Source organism: Artemia sp. Qi Xiang Cuo, chromosome 2 (genome assembly GCF_049724085.1).
Source record: "Artemia sp. Qi Xiang Cuo chromosome 2, ASM4972408v1, whole genome shotgun sequence".
Classification (NCBI taxonomy): Eukaryota; Metazoa; Arthropoda; class Branchiopoda; order Anostraca; family Artemiidae; genus Artemia; species Artemia sp. Qi Xiang Cuo.
In genome coordinates this window covers 47,335,843-47,357,051 of record NC_142795.1, presented here as the reverse complement: position 1 = coordinate 47,357,051, position 21,209 = coordinate 47,335,843, and the positions used below count along the sequence as shown (strand labels likewise).

The following is a 21,209-nucleotide window of genomic DNA, read 5'->3' as shown; positions in this document are numbered from 1 at the left end:
CAAGGATGCCCAGCCAATCATAAACATCAAGGGGTGAGGCTGTGATCGCCCGCAATTCAAAATGAATTGCCCAAGCCCTCCTTTACTACCCCACAATTGTCTAATTGTGAAACCCTGGTTTTTGATCATCCGATGATTCATCCCTAACCCTAGACGTCTATTTTAAGTTAATCTAATTAGCAGGACCACTTGAATTTACCAAGGGAAGGCCAAAGGAAGGTTATATGGTATTTAAGAGGTAGGAGAGGGGGTGAAAGGGTGGGTCCCAAAGTGAAAATGAGTTTAGCTTACAAAAGAAAAAGGACATTTATCTGATAATTAGGGCCAATGGCCCAAACAGGTACCTGTTGCTGAGGTAGCTCTTAATAATACCAAAAGGTTTAATACGGATTATATACTAATTGCATGTTTCCAAGAGTATGCTATGGTCAATTGTGTCAAAGCCTCCTTCATTAGACCTTGAAATGCAACACCAACCTCAAAATCATCTAAAATCATCAAAATCATCTAATTACGCTTGTTTGAAATAGCAATGCACCTTCCGTGTTTAGATTCATTTGAAAGTCAAACTAACTACTAATTAAGAAACTAAACATTTTCTTAAAATTAGTTAAAAAAAACTTTCCGAAAAATAATTTTTCAAAGAAAAACTTTGTAAAGGCCATCTTAAACTTAAGCTCAGCAGATAAAAATACCTGTTAAAATTCAAACTCAAAACGACCAGAAATTGCTATTAAATAATAAATGAAATCCAAAACGAACAGAAATTAAATAATCGATCATAGCAGAAAACATACAACAAGTAATAATATTAATGAATAAATAGATCTTAAAGCGAGTAATGCTTAGATTAAATATGAAAATGAAGCTTAAAATGAAAAAAAATATTTTGCTATTGAAGTATAAATGAAACTTAAAACGAACAGAAGTTAAATATACAATCAATACAAACAAAAATGCAATAGATATTAATGTAAATGAATAAATGAATATTAAAATGAGTGAAACTTAAATTTAATATATAAATCAAGATTAAATCGAATTAAAATAACTACAAACAAGAGTTTGGGTATCGCCTCACTGCAGAAGCCTAAAACATACTGCGTCATTGGCGCTTTACTGAAAACTGTATGAGTCTTGAACAGTCTTGGAAAGTATAAACAAAATCAAATTGAATATTAGATATATAATGATATTAATTGTTGAAAGATCCATCAAGATTTTGTTTTCGCTGTAATTTTTATTTTTATTTTAATTGCTTTAAGAACTTGAAAAGAATAAATTTGTAATATATTTCATTTTCAGTGAAGCGCCAATGACGCAGTAGGCTTTAGATTTTTACAGTTAAAGAAGGGGGCAGTATCCAAATTTTGTTTGTAGTGAAACTATATTTGTCTTGAACAATCTTGGAAAGAATTAATAAATTAAAATGATTATTTTATGTATAATGATATTAATTGCTGAAAGCTCATCAGTTCAAAATTTTACTGTTATTTTAATATTTATTTTCAATATTAAGTACAAAACAGAACATTTTTAATAAAATTGGTTTTCAGTAAAGCACCAATGACGCAGTAGGTTTTAGTAGGTTAAGTATATATTTTAGTAGGTTAGTATTTTAGTATATTTTAGTAGGTTAAATATATAGCTCAAGTTAAATATTATCCATGAGTTTCTTCGTTGCTAAATTGACGTAGGCTTTCCTCCTAAGTCGTTGAATAAACTTAAAGAAAAAATCAAGCATGGGAAATTCATTGAAAATCAGTAGGATTAATTCTGGTTAGGCCTGTATATTTCCGTATTTGCGGGGGAGGGCGGTGGAAGATTGTGGTAAAGTTAAGTGGAGTACTGTTATGAATAATAAATAAGTAGTTTAAAAGGATTGTTTTTAATTTTTTTACTAATTACTTCAGAGAAGGCGCCTAAGAAGTAAATTTTGGGTACATAAGTGACAAAACATTATTTGATAATCTATTGAACCTAATTGCATAACATTCTGTTGGAGCCGGCGTGAGATCCTTGCTCACAAAGAAATATTCTCCGCAACTGAGGAGGCTTTGCCTCTCCATTAATTCAAAATATAGAAAGTTGGGCCCCCAACCCCCACGCCTTCTTTTTCCAAACCCGTCTGATGGGTTTGGGATCTGAGGGATACGAGCATCCCTTCCATAAGAACTATATATGCCCCTAGAGATTTACTCATAACGCCTGTCTCCGGGCTCTTGGGGGGGGGGGGTTGCGTCAACACAGGATTTTTTCTTATCTGACCTTTGAACTATTTTTAATGAAATGGCTATTATAAAAATCTTATCGGATTGGCCTTGGGAAAAAAGGGTGTGTGGGGAGAGGGAGGGGGGCTAGTTGCCCTCGGATATCTTTTGACTCTTAGAAATTGAACTACAGATTTCAATTTCCAATCAAATGAGCCCTCTCTGAGGTTTATACCAGCATCCCTTTCATAAGAACCATATACGTCCCCAGGATAACACTTACAACGCCTATCCCCCGGGCCCTGGGGGGAGTTTTTTTTATGTAATTTTTGAACGATTTCCAAAAAACATGCTATCTTAAATTTTATAGCAGATGGGTTTGGGGAAAAAAGGGCGAGTGAGGGGGGGCTAGTTTCCCTTAACTCTCTTGACTCTTAAAAAGTTTACTAGAACTTTCAATTCCCAATCAAACGAGCCCTCTATGAAGTTTGTACGAGTATCCCTTTCATAAGATTCATACATGCCCTTATGGCATAACTTAGACCGCCTGCCTCTGGGCCCGGGGGGGTTATCCTGATTTTTTCTTATCCAACCTCTTAACCATTTTTAACAAAATGTCCATCTCAAAATTTCCATCTGATGTGTTCTGAAAAAGAAGGCGTGGGGGGGGGCTATTTGCCCTTGGATATCTTTTGACTATTAAAAGTGAACTTAAACTTTGAATTTCTAATCAATTGAGCCCTCTCTGAAATATATAATAGCATCTGTTATATAAGAGCCATATATACCCCCGGTCATAACTTACAACGCCTACCCCCGGGCCCTGGGCGGTTGTGACGATACCTGAGTTTTTTTATCCGAGTTTTGAGCAATTTTTATCTTAATGGCTATCTCAAAATTTTTATTGAATGCATTTGGGAAAAAAGGGGCGTGGGGTGTGGGGGCTGGGCTAGCTGCCCTCCGATCTCTTTTGACTCTCAAAGACTGAACTAGAACTTTCAATTTTCAATCAAACGAGCCGTCTCTGAAGTTTTTACGAGCATCCCTTCAATAAGAACCATATATTCCCCCAGGGCATAACTTACAACGCCTGCCTTGGGCCTGGGGGACTGTGTTGACCCCGGAGTTTTCGTTATATGGTCTTTGAATTATTTAAAAAAAAAAAAGGCTATCTCAAAGTTTTATCGGATGGGTTTGAGGAAAAAAGTGCGTGGAGGGGGGGGGGGGCTAGGTACCCTCCAATCTCTTTTGACTCTTAAAAAGTGAACTAGAACTTTATATTTCCAATCAAATTAGCCCTCTTTGAAGTTAAGACGAGCATTCCTTCCATAAGAACCACATATGCCTCCAGGGCATAACTTATAACCCTTGCCCTGAAGAATGTGGGGGAAGTGTCGACACCGGTATTTTTGTTTTATGATCTTTGAACTATTTTATACAAAATAGCTATCTCAAAATTTTTATCGGATGCATTTGGGAATAAAGGGTTCGGGGGGGGGGGGGAAGCTGGTTACCCACCGATGTCTTTTGACGCTTAAAAATTGAAATAGAACTTTCAATGTCCAATCAAATGATCCCTCTCTGAAGTTTATACGGGTATTCCTTTCAAAAGAACCATATATGCCCCCAGGGCATAACTTGTAACCAATTATGTTATAATAATTATAACTTATAACCCTTGCCCTGAAGACTGTAGGGGAAGTGTCCTACAGAAACATATAATTTCCAGAACTTTCAACTACGTTGAACAAAATGGCTATATTAAAATTTTAATTCGATTTGTTTGGGGAAATTGTGGGCGTGAAAGGGATGGTAGTTCCTTTCAGCTACCGTTGACTATTACAAAGGGAACTAGCCATCTAACATTTCGATCAAATGACTCTTTTCCGAATTTTCTACGAAAACGCTTTCTATAAAAACCTTTTATGCCCCAGGACATAAATTACAACCTTTGCCCTGAGGGCTGTTGGGTGGTTGTTATCCTCAAAGACCTAATTTCCCGAATTGTCAACTGCGTTGAACAAAATAAATATCTCAAAGTTTTAATTGGATGTGTTTGGGGAAAAGGTGGGCGTGAGAGGGGGGTTAGTTGCCCTCCAATCACTTGCGACTATTAAAAAGAGAAGGAGCCCTTTCAATTCCGAACCAAATGATCCTTTTTTGAAGTTCCTACGACAGCACTTTTTGTAAAAAGCTTATATGCTCCCAGGGCATAACTGAAAACCCTTGCCCTGAGGACTGTGGGGGAGTGTCATCCTCAAAAACATAATTTCTATCTGGAAATCAACTACGCTGAACAAAATGGCTATCTTAAAATTCTGATTGGATCTGCTTGGGGAACTGGTGGGCGTGGAAGGGGTGTTCGTTGCCTTCCAATCACTTTTGACCCTTAAAAAGGGCACTAGAACCCTCGATTTCCAATCGAATGAGCCCCCTTTGAAGTTTCTACGACGACCCCTTCCATATGAAGTGCCTCTGAAAAAAAAAAAATAAAACATTGGAGCCGTATGGCCTTTACTAAAGGCAACGCTATAGCGTTGCCTCTGAAAAGTATTAACCGGAATCTTATAGACTTTTCAACGAGACAAGAAATAAGAGTCAACACCGGTGTGGGGTGGTAAAACAATCTTGAAACTTTCTTTTGTCAAAAACAATCGTTAATCAGTGACGATAGAGCAAGAAATCTAGATTGAAAAATGTGTTTCAGAACTTTTAGAATCGCTAGGTTACTGCGAGACAAAATATTTTCGCGTTGTGCAGAATAATCCTAAGTTGATCCGATTTCCATCCAGAGGTAGCCCTTCTTAAATGAAGGGATACATCTGTAGGGGATTTTAGTGTAAAATCTAAAAGGCTGTTCTTTTAGACTCGTGGAAATTGTCTGTGCTATTTGTAATCTAATTGAAGTAAAAATATTTTTAAAATTATAAGATATCGTGTTGCAACCTGTTTTTATAGCCACATATTATTATTTTTCGGACAGTTGTATATTAGAAAGCTGATCTATAACATTAAATTTGATGCTAAGGCTTATAAACCAACTCTATTACCACTTATTTGCATGAAACCCTGAATTAAAGAACCTAAGAATCAGTGCACTACTATTTGTACCTAGTGTTGTGTTTGCAGTCGATTTATGAATCCTCTGAGCCGTGCGTCACCTCAGGGCCATGCCACTTGTTGCTTCTGGGCCATAAATATGAAAACGTAGTGGAAATTCAAAATTGGGCAAAAAAATACTCCATTTCTTTCCTAAAAAGGTGTATTTTTAGAATTCGGAAAAGAAGTGTAGCAAAAAATATATTTGTAGTTGCAGTAGTAGTATTTTCCCTAAGTAAACCTCCTTTTTTCCTAGTTAGTCCTTTCAATAGATTCGCTTGTTCTCCCTGAAGTAAAATTAAAGAAAATCAAACGTATAACTAATTGTACTGTATTGTTAGCGTAACTGCTAGTTCGTACACAATTGAAAGCTAGATGGCCAGTGACTCCATTGCCAGGCTCGTGCTAGAGGGTGTATAGACGGGTATATGCCTTTCAGAGTTTAACCCTTACTGTTTGGAGAGCTGACTGGGGATCGTAAACCCCAACAATAGACACAAGAAAATGCCCTCTTTGTATTATTTAATTTATTTTGTCCCCGCCTGATTGTATAATACGAATGATCCTACAAAAGTCTTTAATCGAATCGTTTTAATGCAAGTGTTGGGATCTAATACCCTTTTTAGATGACACAATGAATGGCCCTTCTCTCCAATCTAAAGCACTTTTTACTCTTTTGGTCACCGGGGCAACACATGATATTGAACGAAACTTCAAGACAGCTATTTTAAAGAGAGCAATCAGAAATATGCCGCCACGCATTATATAATGTTACCCTTCAAGGCTAAGGGCGCAAAAATTAAGCAAATGGCCACTTTAGAACAGTAGATTCGTTATTATAATGCTCTACTTTATGTTATTCTACTTCGTTTTGATCTTGGTAACTTTTTCTTTTGTTTTAGACTTGAATCTTATGAGTTGTTTTTTTTTTTTTAGTTTTAATAGAACTGCTTTAAAATTAAAAAAGACAAAAAACAGTAAGCTTAAAACCTGATAAAAAACCATGTTGTTTCTTCGTAATTGCTGTTTACCGTGGAATGAAGATGACTTTTGGGAGCAATAAGTAAAACTTTTGGAAGGGTTAGGTCCTTTAACGTCAAAAATAATTGCGTTAAAAAATTACTCTCTTGAACCCAAAATTTATCCATTTTTTAGAGATACTTCTCAGCAGTCTTTGGGGAGAATCCCTTTCTAACCAATCCGTCTGCAGGTATTATTGGAGTAATAGTTTAATTATATCTAGGTTTATGCTGTTTGTCTTGCTGCAATCATTTTTACTTCAGGGCAAAAACTATAATGCATCACCAAAGACACTGGTTCGGAACTTGCCGTCGGTGTTATTTGATACAAGGTGCCAGAGTTTGTTTTTTTCTTTTAAATGTAGACTTGGTAACCAATAATATGCTGGTTTGCATGCCATCGCCCTTAAAATCGGTATGTAATTCTTGTCTAATTAAATGTTTTTGGTTACATTTAGAAACACTTCCCTGTCCAAAATAGTACATTATCAGTAATCATTCTCTGTAATTTAGTGGCGAAATAATTCTGGTAAAATATCTACCTAAAGTGGGAAATATAGAGAATTTTTTTTCTACCTAAAGTTGGAATTATACAGAACTTCCTTTTTCTACCTAAAGTTGAATTGAACAGCTAGAATTGAACTTTTTTTGTAATTGGTTCGATCATAAAGAAAACAAATTCTCGGTATTGCTTTCTTAAGGGTCGATATGACGTACCTAATTTTATTAAGAACTCTCACTGGCAATTTTCTTCTTCCATTAAATTCGTTACAAAGTTTTACTTAATCTCTAATTTAATTAGTATTTATTCTTTACAGGAATACCAATCCCCCAGAGCCTCCAGAATCAATGCCCAATGAAGTTTTAATCACTTTATTGCCACCTCTCCCTCAAACTTCGAATGAGCAGCCGGCGCTGAGACCATTATCTCTATTGCAGACTCCTGATTTCACTAAAGAACAAGATGCAGCTGAGACAAAGAATGAAAGTAACGTCCATAGGGAGTCAAGTCTAGATTTTGATACGGTGCTCAATGCTGCCACTGTACCACAGGAAGGGGTATCTTTTCTACCCAGTTTGTCAGAAAAAGTTGAATCAACCCCCACACAAAAAGAATTGACTTTACCTTCTGAAAATGTAACCACAGCTGTTTCAGTTTCTTCAAACACTTTTAATAACTTATTGAATAGTGCAGAGACATTGGTTGACCAGAAGCTTGAGAACAGCAAAATAAATGCGTGTGATGTAGTTTTAATCCCAGCAGCAGAGGACGCTCAGGTGTCTTGTTTGGCAACGAATCAGCCAAAAGAGAGTATCGATCTTAAAAGTCTAAAAGTGTCATCTAAAGAGGACCAAGATTTTCCTCTTATTAATATAGATACACAGGATACGTTATTCAAGAATTTGACAAATCAACTGCAAGGAAATGAAATTAGCTTGTCATCTCTATTCAAGGTGCAAGGGACGTCAGGACAGCCTGATAAACAAGAAAAATCTTCTGTTGGGAGGAAAGAACAGAACTCAAATAGTGGTACGATTTTTACAACTATTTTATAATTTTTTTTTTTTTTTTATATCCAGCTGGCCAATCCGTGTGAGAAAACTTCGGTGATTATCAAAAGAAATAGTATTAGTCCTCAGGCTGATACAAAAAAAAAAACAAAAAAAAACCCAGAGATTCTTCAAACATTTCTGGAAAATGTCAGATAAATCGCAAAAATCATATGGTAAACTTTCTGTCCCTTGGCTTGAACAGCAAGGGAAATATATTGGCTTGAAAATCAAGAAAAGTGGCAGCTACTACAGCATTCTGCCTAAACGGCTTTTTTTCTGCAGATAGCTTTGCAATGGAACATCGTAGAGAGTTGTTCAATGGCTCATTTTAATGGAAATTAATGGGTTAAAAACGTTTTGTAATTAAAGCGAATTATTTTTAAAATAGAATAAATTTTTTTACTAAAAATGTATATTTCATGTTAAAGATTGATCAATGACGTCATAATCGTAGGTTGTAGCCAGGTCGTCTCTTACTATTCTAATTAAGAAAAAACCATAGGTTTTTTGCTGTTTGTAATTTAACATCAAACAAAGAACATCTATATTAGAGAACAACCAGCTTAAGTTAATTTTTTGTCTTTCTTTTAATTAATAAGATAAATTAATTAATTTAATTACTGAGATAACTTTTTATCTGGGTTGCAGCGGTAGCTAGCAACCTAGTAAGAGACGATCACGTCCAATGTTAAGAAATATAAAAACCAATAGTTCCTAAAAAAAAGAGTCAGATCAAAACAAAAAGTACACCATTAGAACCGCCTTGTCCGAAACCCTTGTATAGGAAACTTTCTATCCCTTGGCTTGAACAGCAAGGGAAATATATTGGCTTGAAAATCAAGAAAAGTGGCAGCTACTACAGCATTCTGCCTAAACGGGATTTATTTTTTTCCTGTTTTCCGCAGATAGCTTGGCACTGGAACATCATAGAGAGTTGTTCAATAGCTCATTTTAAAGGAAATTAATTGGCTTAAAAATCTTTTGTAACTAAAATAAATTATTTCTAAGGTAGAATAAATTTTTCAATTAAAAACTGCATTTTTGATGTCTTTTCATACTGCAGTCTTTTCAAAGATATTTGATTTTTGTACATAAATCATAATCGTATACCAGCGGTAATATTTGAACCCACGCCTCAGAAGAGACTGGTGGCTAACTCCAGCGCCTTGGACCACTCGGCCACGCTGCCTCTCATTACTATATATGTGAATCCGGGTTGCAGCAACCTAGTAAGAGAAGATCAGTCCAATGATAAGAAATATCAAAACCCAGAACTCCTAAAAATAGTGTCAGATCAAAGCAAGAGAACATCATTAGAATCATCTTGTCTGATACCCTACTAGATTAATAATGAATGTCGTCATAGTTTTATATTAGAGCTATGATCCGGGTTGCAGCGGTAGCTAGCAACCTAGTAAGAGACGATCACGTCCAATGTTAGGAAATATAAAAACCCATAGTTCCAAAAAAAAAAGAGTCAGATCAAAACAAAAAGTACACCATTAGAACCGCCTTGTCCGAAACCCCTATAGGAAACTTTCTGTCCCTTACGCTTGAACAGCAAGGAAAATATATTGGCTTGAAAATCAAGAAAAGTGGCAGCTACTACAATATTCTGTCTAAACGGGATATTTTTTTTTCTTGTTTTCCGCAGATAGCTTGGCACTGGAACATCGTAGAGAGTTGTTTAATAGCTCTTTTAAAGGAAATTAATTGGCTTAAAAGTCTTTTGTACCTAAAATAAATTATTTCTAAGAGAGAATAGATTTTTCAATTAAAAACTGCATTTTTGATGTCTTTTCATACTGCAGTCTTTTCAAAGATATTTGATTTTTGTACTTAAATCATAATCGTATACCAGCGGTAAAATTTGAACCCACGCCTCCGAAGAGACTGGTGGCTAACACCAGCGCCTTGGACCACTCGGCCACGCTGCCTCTCATAACTATATATGTGAATCCGGGTTGCTGCTGTAGCTAGCAACCTTGTTTTCTTGTTTTCCACAGATAGCTTGGCACTGGAACATCGTAGAGAGTTGTTGCAATGGCTCATTTTAAAGGAAATTAATTTGGTTAAAAATCTTCTGTAACTAAAATAAATTATTTCTAAGAGATAATAAATTTTTCCACTAAAAACTGCATTTTTGATGTCTTTTTATACTGCAGTCTTTTCAAAGATAGTTTATTTTTGTACATAAATCATAATCGTATACCAGCAGTAAGATTTGAACCCACGCCTCCGAAGAGACTGGTGGCTAACACCAGCGCCTTGGACCACTCGGCCACGCTGCCTCTCATAACTATATATGTGAATTACATTAAAAGACGATGATTAGAATAATTAACCATTGCATACATTCGACTTAGTTAGTTACTTGATTGTTTGAGGTTCGTCTCTTACTATTTCAAAGAAGAAAAAGCCGTAGGCTTTTTCCTGTTTGTAATCATTTATAATAAAGAACGAACTTTTGCCGATACTATCTTGCATAGGCAACTTAACTGCAGCATAGGCTTGTACATTTATATTTAAAGTCAAGACATGAAAAATTCCCTCTGACGGGGAATCGAACCCCGGTCACCCGCGTGACAAGCAGGTATGCTGGTCACTTACTCATTGTACTATTGAAAACCTATGAAAAATATGTTACATATAAGATCCGGGTTGCAGCGGTAGCTAGCAACCTAGTAAGAGACTATCACGTCCAATGTTAAGAAATATAAAAACCCATAACTCCTAAAAAAAAAAGTCAGATCAAAACAAAAATTACACCATTAGAACCGACTTGTCCGAAACCCCTATACAGGAAACTTTCTGTCCCTTGGCTTGAAAGGCAAGGGAAATATATTGGCTTGAAAATCAAGAAAAGTGGCGGCTACTGCAATTACATTAAAAGACGATCATTGGAATAACAAACTATTGCTGACATTGGACTTAGTTAGATATTTGATTGTTTGAAGTTCGTCTCTTACTCTTTCAATGAAGAAAAAGCCATAGGCTTTTTCCAGTTTGTAATCATATAGCATATAAAAAACCCCAGCTGCAACTGACGCCATTACATAAAAGCTTGATTTAGTTCATTAAAACGTAGGATTATATAAGTACAATCAATGTCATGGTTGTAGAGATTGCTGAAACCTAGGAAAGAACAAACCTGGGCATAGTAACTAAAAACTTTACAAAGGGCCGTGGTTCGTCCTTTACTAGGTTGCAGCTACCCCTGCAACCATGATGGTTGTAACATCTGGTTATAACATCACACATTATTTTTAACAAATTTTTTATAATAAGGAATTATCCGGGTTGCAGCGGTAGCTAGCAACCTAGTAAGAGACGATCATAGCCAGTAGTAAAAAAAATAGTCCATAACTTCTAAAAATAGAATCAGATCAAAAACAGAGTACACTATTAGAACGGCATTGTCCAGCTCCTCTATATAGGAAACTTACCGTCCCTTGGCTTGATGAAAATAAAAATATTTAAAACCAGCATAAAAATCTGATTCTTTTGATATATCTTTTGGTACCAAATTCTCTTTTTTATAGTTTTGGTTATTATTGAGCCGGGTCACCTTACTTACATTTCGTTTCCACGAACTGTTTGAAAAGCAATATTTAAGTTCTATTATGCAACGTTTATATACGTTCATCTTTCCGGGTTGCAGCGGTAGTTATAATTATACGCCACTTAGTTATAGTATAGGTTAGTAATTCAACAGATAGCTTTGCACTGGAACATCGTAGAGAGTTGTTCAATGGCTCATTTTAAAGGAAATTAATGGGGCTAAAAACCTTTTGTCATTAAAACAATTTTTATTACATTAAGAAATTTTAATTATATTCCTTAAGAAATCATCATAAGTAAAATCCGGGTTGCAGCGGTTGCTAGCAACCTAGCAAGAGATGATCACGTCCAATGTTAAGAAATATAAAAACCCCTAGTTCCTAAAAAAAGAGTCAGATCAAAACAAAAATTACACCATTAGAACCGCCTTGTCCGAAACCCCTGTATAGGGAACTTTCTGTCCCTTGGCTTGAACAGCAAGGGAAATATATTGGTTTGAAAATCAAGAAAAGTGGCAGCTACTACAACATTCTGCCCAAATAGGATATTTTTTTTTCTTTTTTTCTTGTTTTCCGCAGATAGCTTGGCACTGGAACATCGTAGAGAGTTGTTCAATGGCTCATTTTAAAGGAAATTAATTGGCTTAAAAATCTTTTGTAACTAAAACAAATTATTTCTAAGAGAGAATAGATTTTTCAATTAAAAACTGCATTTTTGATGTCTTTTCATGCTGCAGTCTTTTTAAAGATATTTGATTTTGTACATAAATCATAATCGTATACCAGCGGTAAGATTCGAACCCACGCCTCCAAAGAGACTGGTGGCTAACACCAGCGCCTTGGATCACTCAGCCACGCTGCCTCTCATAACTATATATGTGAATCCGGGTTGCAGCAGTAGCTAGCAACCTAGTAAGAGACAATTAGTCCAATGCTAAGAAATATAAAAACCCAGAACTCCTAAAAATAGAGTCAGATCAAAACAAAAGTACATCATTAGAACCACCTTGTCGGAAACCCTACTAGATAAATAATGAATGTCGTCATAGTTTTATATTAGAGCTATGTTATAATAAAGAAAGACCTATTGCCTATACTAAATTGTATACGCCACTTAATTATAGTATAGGTTAGTAATTCAACACATAGCTTTGCACTGGACATCGTAGAGAGTTGTTCAATGGCTCATTTTAAAGGAAATTAATGGGGTTAAAAACCTTTTGTAATTAAAACAAATTATTTTTATTACATTAAAAAATTTTAATTATATTCCTTAAGAAATCATCATAAGTAAAAATTTCTCATACGGAAATTGAACTCAAGCCAACTGGGTGAGAGCTATCCCAATCTCTAGACCCAACCTAAAATATCCGATTAATGAAATTTATGTTAAAGAACAAATTATGAACCTAGTTAGCTGTCTGATTATTTGAGGATCGTCTCTTACTATTCCAAAGAAGAAAAAGCCGTAGGCTTTTTCCTGTTTGTAATTTATAATCCGGGTTCAAGCGGTATACATACATAAAAGATCGATGTCAGTCAAGAGAATCTAATGTAGTACTAATTAATATAAGTTTTATTTAGACTTTAAATAGATAAATATGTAAAAATCGTCCCTGGCAGGATTTGAACCTGCAGCCTTGGGATTAGAATTTTACATAAAGGATCGATAACGTTCATGATAATTGGGGCCTAACCGAGTAAAGAACAAACCATAGCACATTGTTCTCCCCGACGGGGAATCGAACCCCATTCTCTCACGTATCAAGAGGGCATCCTTACCATTGTACCGTTGAAGACATCCGGGTTGCAACGGTAGCTGACAACCTAGTAAGAGACGTCACGTCCAATATTAAGGAATATAAAAACCCATAACTCCTAAAAAAAGAGTCAGATCAAAACAAAAAATACACCATTAGAACCGCCTTGTCCGAAATACCGGTATAGGAAGCTTTCTGTCCCTTGTTACATAAAGGATCGATCCCCGGATATAGCTGATACCTAGTAAAGGACAATCGACCGCACACAGTAACTAAAGTTAAGATAATACCAGCATCTTTTTAAAAGTTTATATCCGGGTTGCAGCGGTAGCTAGCAACCTAGTAAGAGATATCCGGGTTGCAGCGGTAGCTAGCAACCTAGTAAGAGACGATCACGTCCAATGTTAAGAAATATAAAAACCCATAGTTCCTAAAATAGGAGTCAGATCAAATTCAAAAGTACACCATTAGAACCACCTTGTCCGAAACCCCTGTATAGGAAACTTTCAGTCCCTTGGCTTGAACAGCAAGGGAAATATATTGGCTTGAAAATCAAGAACAGTGGCAGCTACTACAACATTCTGCCTAAACGGGATATTTTTTTTTCTTTTTTTCTTTTTTTCTTTTCCAAAGAAAGCTTGGCACTGGAACTTCATAGAGCTTTGTTCAATGGCTCATTTTAAAGGACATTAATTGGTTTAAAAATCTATAGTAACTAAAATAAATTATTTCTAAAATAGAATAAATTTTTCCACCAAAAACTACATTTTTGATGTCTTTTCACACTGCAGTCTTTCAAACATAATCGTATACCAGCGGCAAGATTTGAACCCACGCCTCTGAAGAGACTGGTGGCTAACACCAGTGCCTTGGACCACTCGGCCAGGCTGCCTCTCATAAATAATATATATGTGAATCTGGGTTGCAGCAGTAGCTAGCAACCTAGCAAGAGACGATCAGTCTAATGCTAAGGAATATAAAAACCCAAAACTCCTAAAAATAGAGTCAGATCAAAACAAAAGTACATCATTAGAACTACCTTGTCTGAAACCTTACTAGATTTATAATAAAGAACGACCTGTTGCCTATACTAAATTATATAGGCCTTATAATAAAGAACGACCTCTTGGCTATACTAAATTAGGCATGGCGTTGTAAGAGAATTTTACATAAAGGATCGATAACGTTTATGATAATCCGGGTTGCAGCGGTAGCTAGCAACCTAGTAAGAGACGATCACGTCCAATGTTAAGAAATATAAAAACCCATAGTTCTTAAAAAAAGAGTCAGATCAAAACAAAAAGTACACCATTAGAACCGCCTTGTCCGAAACCCCTGCATATTAAAATTTCTGTCCCTTGGCTTGAACAGCAAGGGAAATATATTGGCTTGAAAATCAAGAAAAGTGGCAGCTACTACAACATTCTGCCTAAACGGGATATTTTTTTCTTTTTTTTTTCTTTTTTTTTCTTTTTTCTTTTCCACAGATAGATTGGCACTGGAACATCGTAAAGGGTTGTTCAATAGCGCATTTTCAAGGAAATTAATTGGGTTACAAATCTATAGTAACTAAAATAAATTATTTCTAAAAGAGAATAAATTTTTCCACCAAAAACTGCATTTTTGATGTCTTTTCACACTGCAGTCTTTCAAACATAATCGTATACCAGCGGTAAGAATTGAACCCACGCCTCTGAAGAGACTGGTGGCTAACACCAGTGCCTTGGACCACTCGGCCAGGCTGCCTCTCATAAATAAATATATATGTGAATTTGGGTTGCAGCAGTAGCTAGCAACCTAGTAATAGACGATCAGTCAAATGCTAAGAAATATAAAAACACAAAACTAATACAAATATAGTCAGATCAAAACAAAAGTACATCATTAGAAATACCTTGTCTGAAACACTACTAGATAAATAATGAACGTCATCATAGTTTTATATTAGAGCTATGACGTGAATAGAGTGACGTCATAATTAGTATATAAGGAAAGTCAAAACTGAAAATTCTCTCATTCTTGATTAGAATAATGGTTAGATCGAAGCAAGCTATACGCAATTTGAAGAAAGAGTACTACACAAACAACAGAGCTAGTATCTTGAAAAGAGAAAAGCAAAGGTATTCAACCGACCAGGCGTATCGAGAAGTAAAAATTGAGAGAGCAAAACAAAGGTATTCAACCGACCAGGCGTATCGAGAAGTAATAATTGAGAGAGCAAAAGAAAACAGCAAGATGTGTTATCACAATGATGAAGATTATAGACATGCAAAAATTGAGACAGCCAAACAAAAGATCAAGGAACGGTATGGTAATGATGAACATTACAGAGAAGCAAGAATTGAGCAGGCTAAACACAAGATCAATGATATTTATCAAAATGAGAATCTATATCTTGAATCTACTTTTGAGATTTCTCTAGAAAACATAATTTTTAGTTATAACTATTATTAAGTTGATAGACAAGAAAAAATTGAGACAGCCAAACAAAAGATCAAGGAACGGTATGGTAATGATGAACATTACAGAGAAGCAAGAATTGAGCAGGCTAGACAAAAGATCAAGGAGCGTTATCACAATGATAAACTTTATAGAGAAGCAACAATTGAGCAGGCTAGACAAAAGAGCAGGGAACGGTATGATAATGATGAAGATTACCGAAACAAACATAAGAAAAAGTTGCTACCAGAATAATGGGTAGATACTGGGGTGACAAAAGCTATAATGAAAAAATTAAATTCTCTGCGAGGTTGTACCGAAGAACGCATAAGGACAAAGGGAAAAATTACATTCAGAAATACAAGAAGATGGCAAAAATGCAGGCTGATCTTCGTAAATTGAGAAACATTTTACGCATGTTTTACCAGGATCACGAAAAGTATTCAAAATTACAGATTAAAATTCTCTTTGAAAGAGCGGATGCTGTTGAAAAGTCGGCTAGAAATTCCTTGGCAAAGCTTCATAGTAATATCCAAAAGAAATGTTGTCAGTTTAATGAAAAGCTTCCAAGGTATGGATTGGCAACTGCTTATAATAAAGAACGACCTCCAGCCTATACTAAATTTTATACGCCACTTATTTATAAGGTATACGATTATGTTTGAAAGACTGCAGTGTGAAGACATCAAAAATGCAGTTTTTGGTGGAAAAATTTATTCTCTTTTAGAAATAATTTTTTTTATTTACTATAGATTTTTAATCCAATTAATTTCCTTTAAAATGAGCTATTGAACAACCCTCTACGATGTTCCAGTGCCAAGCTATCTGTGGAAAAGAAAAAAGAAAAGAGAAAAAATATCCCGTTTGGGGAGAATAACGTGGTTAAAGTCAATTTTCATGATTTTCAAGCCAATATATTTCCCTTGCTGTTCAAGCCAAGGGACAGAAAGTTTCCTATACAGGGGTTTCGGACAAGGCGGTTCTAATGGTGTACTTTTTGTTTTGGTCTGACTCCTTTGTTAGGAACTATGGGTTTTTATTTTTCTTAACATTGGACGTGATCGTCTCTTACTAGGTTGCTAGCTACCGCTGCAACCCAGATGGACTAAGGTTCGTTCTTTCATGTAAAACTAGCAAAACATTTTTTAAGCCTGATGAAGATTTAACTAATGTGTCAAAAGTAAGGTTGCAAGTCGACGATTTTGTTTTGGCCTTATTATAATTGGTATGGTGAAATAATAATACGCATATGGCTCTTAAATCATACTTCTTTATGGTTCAATATGGTCTAGTGGCTAGGATAGTTAACTTTCATTTAACAGGCTCGGGTTCGATTCCCGGGGTGGGAAAATTTTTAACTCTATAATCTTCGAACATTTGAACCTTTTATAATTTATAATGATGCATAATATAAATACTGTAATCTTAACTATAGTGAAGTTGCGTATGCAAGTTAGTATAGGGAAGAGTTCGATCTTTATTATAAATTACAGGATACAATAATAAATTTGAACTGAGATGAAAAAAAAATTTCTTCCAGGAGACAAAAAGCAAAACTAATTTTAGAATTTTCATGTATTTTTGTTGTTTAAATTAAAAAATTACTATTACTGATTAGGCATCATAAATATTTTTGCAGTTTACATAATAATTTTAGCGATTAAGCCAAAAAAGAAAATTTTGGTTCCAGGAGTTTCGGTTACTATTGAGACAAGTAGCTATTATTACTATAGAGTTCATTACATGGACTGTTTTATTGCTTCAAAATTCAAATATCTTTGAAAAGACTGCAGTATGAAAATACATCAAAAATGCAATTTTTTTGACAAAATTGATTCTACTTTAAAAAGTATTTTATTTTTAAATACAAAAGTGACTAGATGTTGCAATTTCCTTTAAAATGAGCTATTATACAGCTCTCTATGATTTTCCAGTGCCCAGCTAGCTGAGCAGAAAGAAAAAGCGGAAAGAAAAAAATATCCCGTTTGTGGAGAATAACGTGGTAAAAGTCAATTTTCTTGATTTTCAAGCCAATATATTTTCTTTGTTATTCAAGCCAAAGGGAGGTAAGTTTCCTTTATAGAGGATTCGGACAAGGCGGTTCTAATGGTGTACTTTTTGTTTTGATCTGACTCTTTTTTTAGGAGTTGGGGGGTTTTATATTTCTTGACATTGGAGGTGATCGTCTCTTACTAGGTTGCTAGCTACCGCTGCAACCCGGATATAGGTTAGTAATTCCACAGATATCTTGGCACTGGAACATCGTAGAGAGTTGTTCAATGGCTCATTTTAAAGGAAATTAATGGGATTAAAAACCTTTTGTAATTAAAATTTATAGTAAAGAACGACATCTAGCCCATGTTAACTGAAAAGTAAATAGGGATTATATAATTTTCATCAGTATCATGGCTGCAGAGATGATTGAAACCTACTAAAGAACAAACCATGGCAAACATTAGACTTAGTTACCTGCCTGACTCTTCGAAGTTCGTCTTTTATGATTCCAAATAAGAAAAAGCCATAGGATTTTTCCTGTTTGTGATTTTATTATAAAGAACGACACCTAGCCTATGTTATCTGAAACATAAATAGGGATTATGTAATTTCCATCAGTGTCATGGCTGTAGAGATGGCTGAATCCTAGTAAAGAACATTACATAAAAGATAAATGTCAGTCAAGAGTATCTAAAGTAGTTTATAGTAAAGAACGACGGTATCAACTGACATAATCTATTGACAAGATGACTTGAAGCAAATTTCTTTTAAAAGTTGCTTCTCTACGGTATGGCATACATGTAATAAAGAACGACCTCTTGCCTATACTAAATTATATAGGCCACTTAACTATAGTATAGTCCGGGTTGCAGCGGTAGCTAGCAACCTAGTAAGAGACGATCACGTCCAATGTTAAGAAATATAAAAACCCATAGTTCCTAACAAAGGAGTCAGATCAAAACAAAAAGTACACCATTAGAACCGCCTTGTCCGAAACCCCTTAATAGTAAACTTTCTGTTCCTTGGCTAGAACAGCAAGGGAAATATTTGGCTTGAAAATCAAGAAAAGTGGCAGCTACTACAGCATTATGCCTAAATGGCATCTTTTTTTTTCTTTCTTTCTTTTCCACAGATAGCTTGGAACTGGAACATCGTAGAGAGTTGTTCAATGGCTCATTTTAAATGAAATTAATTGGGTTAAAAATCTATAGTAACCAAAATAAATTATTTCTAAAAGAGAATAAATTTTTCCACCAAAATCTGGATTTTTGATGTCTTTTCACACTGCAGTCTTTCAAACATAATCGTATAACAGCGGTAACATTTGATCCGGGTTGCAGCGGTAGCTAGCAACCTAGTAAGAGACGATCACGTCCAATGTTAAGAAAGATAAAAACCCATAGTTCCTAACAAAGGAGTCAGATCAAAACAAAAAGTACACCATTAGAACCGCCTTGTCCGAAACCCCTGTATAGGAAACTTTCTGTCCCTTGGCTTGAACAGCAAGGGAAATATATTGGCTTGAAAATCAAGAAAAGTGGCAGCTACTACAACATTCTGCCTAAACGGGATATTTTTTCTTTTTTTTTCTTTTTCTCTTTTCCACAGATAGCTTGGCACTGGAACATCGTAGAGGGTTGTTCAATAGCTCATTTTAAAGGAAATTAATTGGGTTAAAAATCTATAGTTATAATAAAGATCGAACTCTTCCCTCTACTAACTTTTATACGCAACTTCACTATAGCTAAGATTACAGTATTTATATTTTTTTAGATTAAAAGTTTACAGTAAAGACCAATCTGTAGCCCGTAGTAACTGAAGATCCGGGTTGCACCGTATTATAATAGAAAAGAGGAACTCTCCCTTATATCCGAGTTGCAGCGGTAGTTAGCAACCTAGTGAGATTACATTAAAGAAAGAACTTTAGTCCATAGTTATATTAAAAGACGAGCATTGGAAGATCCTGGTTGCAGCGGTAGCTAGCAACCTAGTAAGAGACGATCAGGCCCCATAGTAAAAACTAAAGTAGCCCATAACTCCTGAAAAAAGATTTAGATCAAAGCAAGAAGTACATAATTAGAACCGCCTTGTCCAAAACCTCTAAATAGCAAACTTACTGTCCCTTGGCTTGAATAACAAGAAAAATATATTGTCTTTAAAATCAAAATAAATTGACTTTAACCACGATATTCTCCACATGCGGCATCTTTTTTTCTTTCCGTTTTTTTGTCTTCTCAGCTAGCTGGGCATTTAGACTAAGAAACGAAATTTAACCCATATTAACGGAAGTAATAAAAGTTACACTAAAAGACGATCATTGGAATTTAAACCATTGAAAACATTGAACTTAGTTAGCTACTTGATGCTTTGAGGTTCGTCTCTTACTATTTCAAAGAAGAAAAAGCCGTAGGCTTTTTCCTGTTTGTAATCATGCATATCCAGGTTGCAGCGGTAGTCTTACATAATTATAATAAAGAACGAATATAAAGTTATTATAATTACTGTTTATCCGGGTTGCAGCGGTAGCTAGCAACCTAGTAAGAGACGATCACGTCCAATGTTAAGAAATATAAAAACCCCCAACTCCTAAAAAAAGAGTCAGGTCAAAACAAAAAGTACACCATTAGAACCGCCTTGTCCGAAACCCCTGCATAGGAAACTTACTTTCCCTTGGCTTGAACAACAAGGGAAATATATTGGCTTGAAAATCAAGAAAAGTGGCAGCTACTACAACATTCTGCCTAAACGGGATATTTTTTTTTCTTCTTTTCCACAGATAGCTTGGCTATCTTCTTTTCCACAGATGTTAAGAAATGTAAAAACCCATAGTTCCTAAAAAAGGAGTCAGATCAAAACAAAAAGTACACCATTAGAACTGGCTTCTCCGAAACCCCTGTATAGGAAACTTTCTGTCATTTGGCTTGAACAGCAAGGGAAATATATTGGCTTGAAAATCAAGAAAAGTGGTAGCTACTACAACATTCTGCCTAAGCGGGATATTTTTTTCATTCTTGTTATCGAGAGATAGCTTTGCACTGGAACATTACAGTAAAGAACAAACTTCCAGCCCATAGTAACTAAAATCAGATTATAATTTCATATTATCCGGGTTGCAGCGGTAGCTAGCAATCCGGGTTGCAGCGGTAGCTAGCAACCTAGTAAGAGACGATCACGTCCAATGTTAAGAAATATAAAAACCCATAGTTCCTAAAAAAAAGTTTACAGTAAAGAACGATCGGTCATGCATAGTATCTGATATATGGTGGTTCCAGGGGTAGTTACTTGTGGTTCGTCTCTTACTATTTCAAAGAAGAAAAAGCCGTAGGCTTTTTCCTGTTTGTAACCCGGGTTGCAGCGGTAGCTAGCAACCTAGTAAGAGACGATCACGTCCAATGTTAAGAAATATAAAAACCCATAGTTCCTAAAAAAGGAGTCAGATCAAATTCAAAAGTACACCATTAGAACCGCCTTGTCCGAAACCCCTGTATAGGAAACTTTCAGCACCTTGGCTTGAACAGGAAGGGAAATATATTGGCTTGAAAATCAAGAAAAGTGGCAGCTACTACAACATTC

The 21,209-nt window shown here is 35.5% G+C and overlaps 1 protein-coding gene across 3 annotated transcripts in view; it reads left to right on the top strand.

The window, feature by feature from the left end:
• The window catches only part of LOC148955291 (uncharacterized), a 69,836-nt gene that overhangs the window by 34,114 nt on the left and 14,513 nt on the right, over positions 1-21,209 (top strand). For all 3 annotated transcript variants that reach the window (XM_089101345.1, XM_089101334.1, XM_089101339.1), the window contains exon 8: positions 7,147-7,859. In XM_089101345.1, coding sequence (XP_088957471.1) covers positions 7,147-7,859 — 713 coding nt within the window. The remainder of the gene's footprint in view (positions 1-7,146; positions 7,860-21,209) is intronic.